The sequence below is a fragment of the Hypanus sabinus genome, chromosome 9, assembly GCF_030144855.1.
Source record: "Hypanus sabinus isolate sHypSab1 chromosome 9, sHypSab1.hap1, whole genome shotgun sequence".
Taxonomy (NCBI): Eukaryota; Metazoa; Chordata; class Chondrichthyes; order Myliobatiformes; family Dasyatidae; genus Hypanus; species Hypanus sabinus.
Window position 1 is genome coordinate 124,246,527 of NC_082714.1, and position 11,761 is coordinate 124,258,287.

At 36.2% G+C, this 11,761-nt stretch overlaps 1 protein-coding gene across 2 annotated transcripts in view; it reads left to right on the top strand.

The window, feature by feature from the left end:
- The window catches only part of LOC132399777 (ubiquitin-conjugating enzyme E2 variant 1-like), a 113,628-nt gene extending 103,817 nt beyond the window's left edge, over positions 1-9,811 (top strand). For both annotated transcript variants that reach the window (XM_059980510.1, XM_059980509.1), the window contains 3 exons: positions 6,105-6,253; positions 7,339-7,464; positions 8,607-9,811. In XM_059980510.1, the coding sequence (XP_059836493.1) occupies positions 6,105-6,253; positions 7,339-7,464; positions 8,607-8,753 (422 nt within the window). In that variant the 3' untranslated portion in view covers positions 8,754-9,811. The remainder of the gene's footprint in view (positions 1-6,104; positions 6,254-7,338; positions 7,465-8,606) is intronic.
- Positions 9,812-11,761: the final 1,950 nt, after the last annotated feature.

An 11,761-nucleotide genomic window follows, 5' to 3' on the forward strand; every position in this document is an offset into this window, starting at 1 on the left:
GCGTTTAAAGATCGCATGGATGAACTACAACAATTGTTCGTCCCAGTTTGGCAAAAGAATAAACCAGGGAAGGTAGTTCACCTGTGGCTGACAAGGGAAATTAAGGATAGTATCAAGTCCAAAGAAGAAACATATAAATTACCAAAAAAAAAAGCGGCACACCTGAGGACTGGGTGAAATTCAGAGACCAGCAGAGGAGGACAAAGGGCTTAATTAAGAAAGGGGAAAAAGATTATGAGAGAAAGCTGGTAGGGAACATAAAAACTGACTGTAAAAACTTTTATAGATACGTGAAAAGAAAAAGATTGGTCAAAACAAATGTAGTTCCTTTACAGTCAGAAATGGGTGAATTGATCATAGGGAACAAAGACATGGCAGACCAATTGAATAACTACTTTGGTTCTGTCTTCACTAAGGAGGACATAAATAATCTTCCGGAAATAGTAAGGGACCAAGGGTCTGGTGAGATGGAGGAACTGAGGGAAATACATGTTAGAAGGGAAGTGGTGTTAGGTAAAGTGAAGGGATTAAAGGCAGATAAATCCCCAGGGCCAGGTGGTCTGCATCCCAGAGTGCTTAAGGAAGTAACCCAAGAAATAGTGGATGCATTAGTGATAATTTTTCAAAACTCCTTAGATTCTGGATTAGTTCCTGAGGATTGGAGGGTGGCTAATGTAACCCCACTTTTTAAAAAAGGAGGGAGAGAGAAACCGAGGAATTATAGACTGGTTAGTCTGACATCGGTGCTAGGGAAAATGGTAGAGTGTCAAAGATGTGATAACAGCACATTTGGAAAGAGGTGAAATCATCGGACAAAGTCAGCATGGATTTGTGAAAGGAAAATCATGTCTGACGAATCTTATAGAATTTTTTGAAGATGTAACTAGCAGAGTGAATAGGGGAGAGACAGTGGATGTGGTATATTTAGATTTTCAAAAGGCTTTTGACAGGATCCCACACAGGAGATTAGTGTGCAAACTTAAAGCACACAGTATTGGGGGTATGGTATTGGTGTGGATAGAGAATTGGTTGGCAGACAGGAAGCAAAGAGTGGAAGTAAACAGGACCTTTTCAGAATGGCAGGCAGGCAGTGACTAGTGGGGTACCGCAAGGCTCAGTGCTGGGACCCCAGTTGTTTACAATATATATTAATGATTTAGACGAGGGAATTAAATGCAGCATCTCCAAGTTTACGGATGACACAAAGCTGGGCAGCGGTGTTAGTTGTGAGGAGGATGCTAAGAGGATGCAGGGTGACTTGGATAGGTTAGATGAGTGGGCAAATTCATGGCAGATGCAATTTAATGTGGATAAATGTGAGGTTATCCACTTTGGTTACAAGAACAGGAAAACAGATTATTATCTGAACGGTGGCTGATCAGGAAAAGGGGAGATGCAACGAGACCCGGGAGTCATTGTACACCAGTCATTGAAGGTGGGCATGCAGGTACAGCAGGCAGTGAGAAAGGCAAATGATATGTTGGCATTCATGGCAAAAGGATTTCAGTACAGGAGCAGGAAGGTTCTACTGCATTTGTACAAGGCCTTGGTGAGACCGCATCTAGAATATTGTGTGCAGTTTTGGTCCCCTAATCTGAGGAAAGACATTCTTGCCACAGAGGGAGTACAGAGAAGGTTCACCAGATTGATTCCTGGGATGGCAGGACTTTCATATAAAGAAGGACTGGATTGACTAGGCTTATACTCACTGGAATTTAGAAGATTGAGGGGGGATCTTATTGAAACGTATAAAATTCTAAAAAGATTGGACGGGCTAGATGCAGGAAGATTGTTTCTGATGTTGGGGAAGTCCAGAACGAGGGGTCACAGTTTAAGGATAAAGGGGAAGCCTTTTAGGACCGAGATGAGGAAAAACTTCTTCACACAGAGAGTGGTGAATCTGTGGAATTCTCTGCCACAGGAAACAGTTGAGGCTGGTTCATTGGCTATATTTAAGAGGAAGTTAGATATGGCCCTTGTGGCTAAAGGGATCGGGGGTATGGAGAGAAAGCAGGTACAGGGTTCTGAGTTGGATGATCAGCCATGATCATACTGAATGGCGGTGCAGGCTCGAAGGGCGGAAATGCCTACTCATGCACCTATTTTCTATGTTTCTAACCATTTTGCTGATGATTGAGAATAGACCTGAGGAAAATGTACATGGACAACATTCCATATTGGGTAAGTGCCAGTGTTTTAAAATTACCGGAACAGCTTGGTTATGGTGGTATGACATAACAGTGGTATGACTTGTTCTAGTGCATGGACCTTCACTCACTTGCCTGCGGTTGATATTCTGAGATTGAAATTTTAGTGCTGCAATGGGCTTCCTTTATTTTACACTTAGCATGCTACGTTTTTTCCCCGTTTTCTTATTCCCAGTTCGGAAAACACTAAATGACCAAACGCTCCCTTGTCATTTAGATTGTCTCTTGACATGAATTTTGCCATTTACACTTGTATTTAGGTGAATTTTGCTCTCTCCTAGTAAAATTGCTCATTGTTCACCTGACCATCAGGATAATGGGGTGGTATGGTAGTGTAGCAGTTGCTGCAACACTGTTAGAGTGCCAGTGCCTGGGTTCAATTCTGCTGTTGTCTGTATGGAGTCTCTATGTTCTCCCCATGACCACATGCGTTTCCTCCCACATTCCAAAGGTGCAGGAGTTAGTAGGTTAATTGGTCACATGGGTGTCATTGGGCTCATCAGGCAAGCTGTATCTCTAAATTTAAAAAAAAACCCTATTCTTCGTTGTAAGCTATGGCCTTTTCTCTCTCCTCTGTCCTGCAAGAAAGAGAACCTTGGTCTTTTGATCTTCAGGTTGAAAGTATCTGATTAACATCTGGGTTTTCCACTCCCCTGTTTTACCACTCTGGCAACTCTTTTGACATTCCCTTCTAGCCAAGCACTGAACTAGACTTCTCATATCTCCTTGCTGAAAACCACAATTCTATTATCACCAAGCTTCAAACAAACATGCCCCCAATGGTTGCTAAGACCTTCAAGTGGTTCTCATCAAACACTTGCTTCTCATGTCTTTCCAAAGCCTTGCTTTTCTCGAAATTACTGGATGTGCTATTGCAAGTTAAGTCCATGTTTATTTCTAGAACTTCATGAACATATCCCTGCAATTGGACATGTGCTACTCAGTAGGAAATTGTCAATTACTAAACTCAAGAATGACAATCAAAAAACTGGTGATGTGTCCACAGATATGATTTGACCTGCTGAGGGTTGCAAGTAGTTTGAATTGTTTCTAAATAAGTTTGTGATGGATAAACAGTGTAGTTGACTTCACCACTCTTCTAGTGTTTCTAAGGTGTAATTCTGTAGGTGTGCACTGATGACATGGTCCATTTAAGCACCCCAGCTTTTGCCATAGGTGTCTCGTATTTGTCCAGCTGCTTGTATAATATCTATGGATTGAGTAGAATTTAACTTCAGTTATTCACAACCAATGGCTGTTGTCCCTGTGAATAGCTCTCCGTTTTCCTTCATCAGCAATCCAAATTTTCTTCAGCCTTCATTATGGACTGGAAAGTTGTACTTTTCTATTTTGTTTCAAAATATGGCTTCTCTCAATCAGAATAGCACTTGGGTCAAGTGTTTCAGATCAGGAAGGTTTTTGTAGCTTGACCAGAAGGAATTCCTCTATCTGAAATCTAATGGATGTTCTAGCTGACCTTTGCTATCAGCCTACTTATCCAAAATTCTGCCTTATGTATTTTACCTTTCTCATCCATTGTTCCTTTCCTTGCCACTACATTAATGCCATCTCCTTACATCTGTAAAATTGTGTCCAATTATTGAAAAGCCAGCTATGGAGAACTTGATATAGTACAAGAGTTTTTAATTAAATGCCAAAGAAGATATTTATAGACCTATTGGGTAAGTCACTGCTTGGTCAGTGTATGGAACCACTGACCACTCATTACATAACTAGGTCTTGCTTTTAATTTATTTTATAGAATGTTTTAAAACCATAAATGGCTGTATTAATTGAAGATATAAGATCCACCTTTTTTAAGCCAGAGGGTGTTGAATTTGTGGAATGTATTACCACAGGCGGCTGTGGAGGCAAGGTTGCTGAATTTATTTAAACTAGAACTTTGATAGGTTTGTGATTTTATTCATTCAAGCTAGAAGGTAGTACAGGTGGCCCCCATTTTTTGAACGTTCACTTTACAACAGCTCACTGTTACGAAAGACCTACATTAGTACCTGTTTTTGCTAACCAAAGAGGATTTTTTGCTTTCACAAAAAAAAGATGCCTGCTTTATATATGTGTTTACCCTGAGAAAGACTACCATGACCCTGAAGCCTTGTACGGGCAGTTGTATGCGTATGCGTGTACGTGCTGAATTTTTTCTCTCCAAATCGATTTTGGGTCGCTGTCTTCCCTATTCTGATGTGAAACTACACCGTACATACAATATTTCTACTTTATATAGGCTGTATATTTATCATATCATTCCTGCTTTTACTGTATGTTTGTGTTAGTTTAAGTTTTATGTGTTATTTGGTTTGATTTAGTAGGTTATTTTTTGGGTCTGGGAACACTCAAAAAATTTTTCCCATATAAATTTATGGTAATTGCTTCTTTGCTTTACGAAATTTTGGCTTACAAACAGTTTCATAGGAAGACTCTGCCTTCGGATGGCGGGGGAAACCTGTATTAGGGAACTATGCATTTGTTTTATGTTTCACTCACACCTCAATCTGGGAAGAAGTTCTATTAGCTAATAATTATGAATTATTTCTGCCATTGCTCTGAACTGCTATGAAAATTGTAACTTTGCCATAAGTATGTGTTGTATCCTATAGGTTTGTGCCAAAACGATAATTGCAAGAAGTAAGCTATAGAAATGTAGTACTTTTGCAGACCAGCAGTACTTTTTTTTTATCAATGAACATTGCACTACCTGTTTTTCCATAAATATATTTTTTGTATCTTTGTTACTTTTGGCTAGAAAGATTTAAGTAGAACCTTTTTTCTAATGTCTGAGTAGTTGGTTTTCATTTCTAATTTTGATTAAAGTGTTTTAAAGCATTAATAGTTAGAGACTGATTAGTAAATCCCCTGAGACCTGTTTATCGTTTAAGCTCTACTGAAGATGGAGAATATGACATTTACTATTTTTTGGAGTTTTGGAGGCAGTATGCAGATTAAACATATGTTTACTCCCTCAGAAATTATGCACTAAAAATAAAATCTCTGCAGTTTTTATATGAGTTTGGGTGCTTCATCAAAGGTGTGTATTTACATTTTATTAAACATTTTTGTAATTCTCTTCCAGTAATTGACATGTAGTTGAAGGTTACATCCTAACAGTTAAAGTCATGCCCACAACTCTGTCGTTATATTGATTTATCAGGGTAACTGATGACTGACCATTATTAGTCTTATATTGCACTAATATTTTCAATGAGTTGTATAAATATTTCAGATTTTCCCAGGCAATATCTTTCCAAAGTGCAAAGCTGTAGTAATTTTATGAATATTGTCTCTAAACTTTGGGTTTCTTGCTGGCCTTTTTTCTTCCTCACTGAAGATTACCTTAGATTAGTGGAATTGTCATTGGTTAATCAAACCAAAGAAGATGCATGCCATAAATTTTTGTATGGACATGAGAACTTCTGTAGCTTTACAGAATGGGGAAAATAAACATCTCTTGCATCAAAAGGATAGGATATATCTCTTACATCACAAAGAAGTGGCATATTGGATGGAAAGCAAATGTTAATGTCCAAAGGAAGTTTGTAACTGGAACTCTGCTATTGGATTTGGCTTAATATCAATCCTTAGCTTTTCATTGTGTCTTTTTTTGGCCAGCATGGAATGATGGAATGAATTTCTCATTTTGTAGTACAGTTCTTCAAATGTATCATAATTTGAAAGTTAGCAATAGAAGTTTCTTTAACTGTATGTAAAGCGTAAAACTAATCAAAGAACTGCTACAAACTGAAATACAAACATTAAAATTGTTTAACAGATCAAACAACTGGAAGAAGAAACGGTCAATGTTTTAGCTGTTTTTTCCTTCACAGATGCTGCCTGACCCTCTTGTATATAAAACTCTTTAATTTGTACTGTCTATTACAGCTGTAACAGTTCCACGTAATTTTCGCCTTTTGGAAGAACTAGAAGATGGCCAGAAGGGAGCAAGTGATGGGACAGTAAGTTGGGGGCTTGAAGATGATGAAGATATGACACTTACGAGGTGGACAGGGATGATTGTTGGACCTGCCAGAGTAAGTAAGATTTAAAAAAAGCTTACTGATTGCAGTAATAATTATCTAGTTTCTTGGGATTCGTATGATTTGAGTCTAATGTTTTGTGTAAAGAAAATGTAAGATTCTGAGTACAGGAGTAATGTACAAAACACCAGGTCAGGTTCTGTTCTTGTATTAAAGAAGAACAGAACCTTTTATTTGTTCTAGATTCATTTAAATTGTGGCTCATTTAATTCAGTTATGCTATTTGCATTTGTTCTAAATTTGCTGAATTTCTTGGTAATCTAGCATCAGACTCAAATTAAATTGATTCGGCCTTAATATACTTATGAAAAGTGAATAAAAATATGTAGCCCCCACCTTTTTAAGAATACAAATGCCTGAGATAATTGGCTTGAGTGATCATTTGTGCATATCATCTTTTACAAGATGCTGTTTAGCAAATTGTTTCTAGAAATCTGTGTTTCAGTTTTACAAACTAATGTTATTTGAAATGGATTTCAGTATTTGTGTACACAATTGTTTTATATATCATACTTGCCACATGGGTGAGGGCAGCTCAGCCCATCTACTCCATGATTGCTCTCAGTTCAATCCTGTTCCTCCACTTATTTCTCTGGCTTTTCTCAAACCCATCAAATTGCAACAATTATTTAAAATTTGGCTTTGGACAACCAAATTCAATATCAAATTAATGTTAGTTTGCAGTTCAGGCTAGTAAAGTTTTAAAGTGATAAAAGTTTTAATGATATGATTCATTGAAGGAAAACTGCCAAAGTCAGCAGCAAATTGGAGAGTTAATTTATGCCTTGTTATTTTTATTTAGCTGTTTCAACCTTCTCAATGGTCAAAATGGAAGTATAAAATAAAAAATATGGTTTGAATCTTCCATTTCTGAAATGGCAAATATTTGAACTAGAACTCTGAACTAGAACACTGGAATCTCAATTCAACATTTCAACCCAAAACTCGATTGTCTCTCTACAAATGCTGCCTGACCTGCTGAGTTCCTCTAGCAGCTTGTTTGTTTTTGCTTCTAATACAATTACCTGTATTTGATTTATTATAGAAGTAAGTCAAGTTAAAACATTTTCTTTCTGCAGACAATTTATGAAAACCGAATATACAGCCTTAAAATAGACTGTGGACCTAGATATCCAGAGGTAGCTCCGCATGTTAGATTTGTAACAAAAATAAATATGAATGGAGTAAATAGTTCCAATGGAACGGTGAGTCTCTGTGCCTTTTGAGCATTTTTCACAACTGTCTCTGCAATCTCATTGTCATAATACTATTGTATTGAAAAAATCCATGGTTGTAAATTTTTGTACAGGAATGATTTGAAGGTGCAACTTTTGGATGCTTTATTTTGATTGGGAATTTAAACCTTTAGAAAAGTTTGGGTATCAAACAAAGACAAACCATTTAAAATGTTTGGCTTCTGAATCAGACAATTGTAAAACTATATGTACCAAAAGTTCTATTTTATTTCTGTTGTAATTTTTGGTCCATTGGAATTTGGCCCATCAAGAACCCCTATTATAATCCTATTTGATCATTGGAGGAGACAGTTCCCGATTTTCTTCCTCCACAAAGTATTTTCTGTTGCTTTCTTTGGTGCTTTAGCTAAAATTTCATAATTAAGCACAAATGAAAACTGGTAATCAAAAAGAGGGTTTGGAAAATTGAAGTAGATAGCAGATAATTTTAAATTAATTTTCTGCACAATTACATTTTAATATCAACTCTTTTAATTATCCAGTTTAGTTGTTTCCATAAGTTGAATGGGTTTACAGTGTAGCAGACATGCAGTAGCTTATACAAGATGATTTTGTGTTTCATTTCTACCATTGATTATACTGAAATTTGTCTTAACCAGACCAGTATGAATTGTTATTTTAGGTTATTCCAGAAGATGGAGCACTTCTTAATATGGAGCATTTGAGAAGGATGCCCTGCACCAGCCTGCAGAGAGCATGTAGAATATTTTAATTTCATTCTGTTCATAGTATTGCACTTAAATTTATCTTTTGTTAAAGACAGTTTTTAATACATTACCTAATAGGATGGTATTATTTATCAATTGACCTGTCTGAATTCATTTGGTAGTTTTCTGGATATTTTAAAGACATTGAACCTTGAGGCATATTTTGAAAGTCATTGTAAAATGTTGGTCTCTGAAGCTTTTCATAGTGAGGATCACATGAAAGCACATGAAGGATTTTATCAAAAACATTGCTTAACATAGCAGCTTATTGACCTGATTTTGCTCTGGTATTTAAATGTACAAAATGTGAGATACCCATAGTTCCCTTAATTAAAAAGTGAAAATACGTGCCATTTTTTTAACCTGAGTTTATTTTTTTTTTAGGTGGATCCAAAAAGCATATCAGTTTTAGGTAAATGGCAGAATTCATATAGTATCAAAGTTATTCTGACGGAGCTTCGGCGTCAAATGATGTGTAAAGAAAACGGAAAACTTGCTCAGCCCCCAGAAGGACAAAGTTACAGCAATTAATCCGGAATCGTTCCTCCCTCAATTCAAGCTTACTTCATTTTCCACCGTACCGTAGTAATTTTTTTTTCTAGGCGCATCTTGTAGATCTCAAAGTACTGGAAAAAGAATAATTCCCATTAAAAAGCAATTAATCTTAATACTGTAAATGTAAGCCAATACTAATTGTTTTTGTTGGACAAAAGTTGTATGATAACACGAATAATCTTGCGCGTAACCACTGTCTACACAATAGAATCTTTGTTGTCAGGAATTATCTATGAAATTAGTACTGTTGAGACCCGTGTGGCACATTTAGCTAAAGCTGTGAATATGCACATCACACAGACACTTGCTGCAGGTTTGCCCTTTAAATTATTGTCCCTTTGCAATAGTATTAAAGCTCAGGGCTATTTATTAGAGTCCAAACACAAAGGTTGAAATGATCAGTGCAGTGCTGTTTTCTGGTCTCCATCTGTCAATGGGATTTATCTTACTTTCAGAGCCAACTTTTCCTTTGTGCTGTCTCTAGTAAATGCTGAACACGGCTGATGTATTTTGGACCACTAACCTTAGTTTGCTGTATTGTGGATGCAAGCTACGTGTATAACTATTTGGTGCGTCCAGAAATTTTTTGACATTCATATTTGTACAAAGCCACATTTTAAAGCAGCGATATTACAACACTTAAAACAGCCATTGTTTCCATTAAAAGCATATTTTGTTGAAAAATGTTTAAGATATTAGATGTATGGATATAACAGTCTCAGAAATTAAAGAATTTAACATAACTTAATGGTATTCTATTGATAGCCTTTTATTGTGTCAACCTAATTTTGAAATATTAAAATTGTGAAGTGAGGGTAATACATGGATTATATTTAAGCTAAATTGTAAATGCATTAACTTTGATTGAATTAGAAGTACAAGGGCATATAAAATGGAAGACAAAAACATCTTAAGTTCATCATTAAGCTTTGACTTGTACTTTTTAGTGGACTGAATATTAGTGTCTTGTACCGCACTTAAGACAATTGTAATTGAAATAAGGCATTTAAAATATATATTTGGATACGTTTGGCTATTTGTATCTTTTGGAAGTTTGTCTGCATTAGTTGCAGAACTTGAATTGATTTCTGTGTTGCTGCTGAACAGAAGTTCAATAAGTTGGAGCAATCGCTTTGCTTTTGGGGCTTCAGCTATTGAGACAAAATTCATTGACCATTGCACAATGTGGCTTGATTTATATGAAAGCACAATCTGGTTCTCCGAGCTTGAATCCACAAACTGGACTGCTTTTTCTTTGTGTTAATTGTCAATAGTATAGATAGAAAATGATGCAGTAGTCCATCTAAAGGTGTACAATTTGGGTGAAAGCTTTTTGGTCCATTTATCCCACCATCTATCACCACCTCCCAATTTTCCTTAGTGCAGATCTCGTCATTCTAAATTGGATAGCAGGGTTATTCTGGTTGTTCTGCACTATATGCCAAACTTCCTGTTTCTATGTAGAGATCTGTCGTGAATTTTTGAATGCTATCCCAGATTTTCAGTCTTTCCACAGTCCCTCTGGAATGATATTTCTGCAAAGAAGGCAACAATGTTGAAAACTCCATTTTTTAAAATTTGAGATAAGAATTGGAAGCCAATATTTACTATGTGGCACTCTGACTGTTCGTCATGTGCTAAAATTCTACATTAGTCCTGCTTTCTAATCCTATCCTCATTGATTGCTTTAAAAAAATATATATTGACCCCATTCTTGTAAAGATTCATTGCCCTTGAGGAATGAAATTCCCAGAAAAACACAACTTTCTGAATGAAGAAATTTCTCCTCATCTTAGTCCAAAATGGGCAAGTTCTTATTCAAAGAATATTATTGTGAGTCTTAGATTTTTCAGTGCGGCAAATCAGCTTCTCAGCATTTACTTTGTCAAGCCTTATAAAATCATGAAGTTGGCTGCTATTGAGTTAGGGGAAAATAAGTAGTGTGTTTTTAAGGGTTTTCTCATTGAGAATTTCTTCTAGAGAACTTTGTATTCACTTTCAGTGAATTTTCTGCCCAGTATCTTAAGTGGAGAATTCTGGAGGTCAAATAAAATTTTTAGTGTATACTCCAGTGACTGAAATGTTACTGCTTCTTCCAAAATCTGCGAAATAGATTATGTAATCCTATAAGGCAGGCTGGAGTTTTGGGCCAGCAAGTGTTTTATTTGCATAGGGTAAACGAATGAGCAATAAAGAGTGACAGGTGAAAAACAGACTTGCCTGTCTCAATTTTCAATGCAACTCTTGTTCAAACATAAACATTAACGTGAAAATGTGAACTTGTCGGTAAGCTGGAAAAATATTCAGCTATAACTCCTGATTAACATCATCATTTTGAACATGTTCATTTGACTATAAGATTGGAATTAATTGTATTGAATAATTCCAGGTGAAATTGGTTTCACTTATAAATAAAATCTGATCTTTGAAGTATCCTGTAAATGAAAGATGCAGCAGCAGTTACATTATCACATTTGTTCTAATTCTAATTCATCACTGAAAAGAATTTGCATTAAAAGTGTCAAACAATATTTGCAGATATTGTCCCTGGGTTGATTAACCAAGTAAATATATTGTACCACTGTGTGGGCTACAGCAAGAGCACCTTTTTGGAGTCCTTTCCAAGAAACATACTTAGTAATGCAAACTGCAGTTTAAATTTCAGTGGGTGTTTTTTTTTAATGTTACCTGATGTGCCTAGGTGTATTTTATGCCAGGACTGGTCAACAAGATGATGTTCTATTATATAGCACTGAGTATACAATGTTCAGCATAAACTCCAGTCTTGTTTTTTCTGAAACCTATTCCTCTTTGGAAATATCATGCCCTTGTGTACATCTTGCCAAGTAGTTAGACATCAGCTCATCAGTGTCTTAACCCTCAACATGCATGGAACAAAGAAAATTGAGACATTTTGAAGTTTCCTGTTAATTTTTTTGGAACCCAGGGCATAGTCTATAGCTTAATAGGAATTCTTGATCATT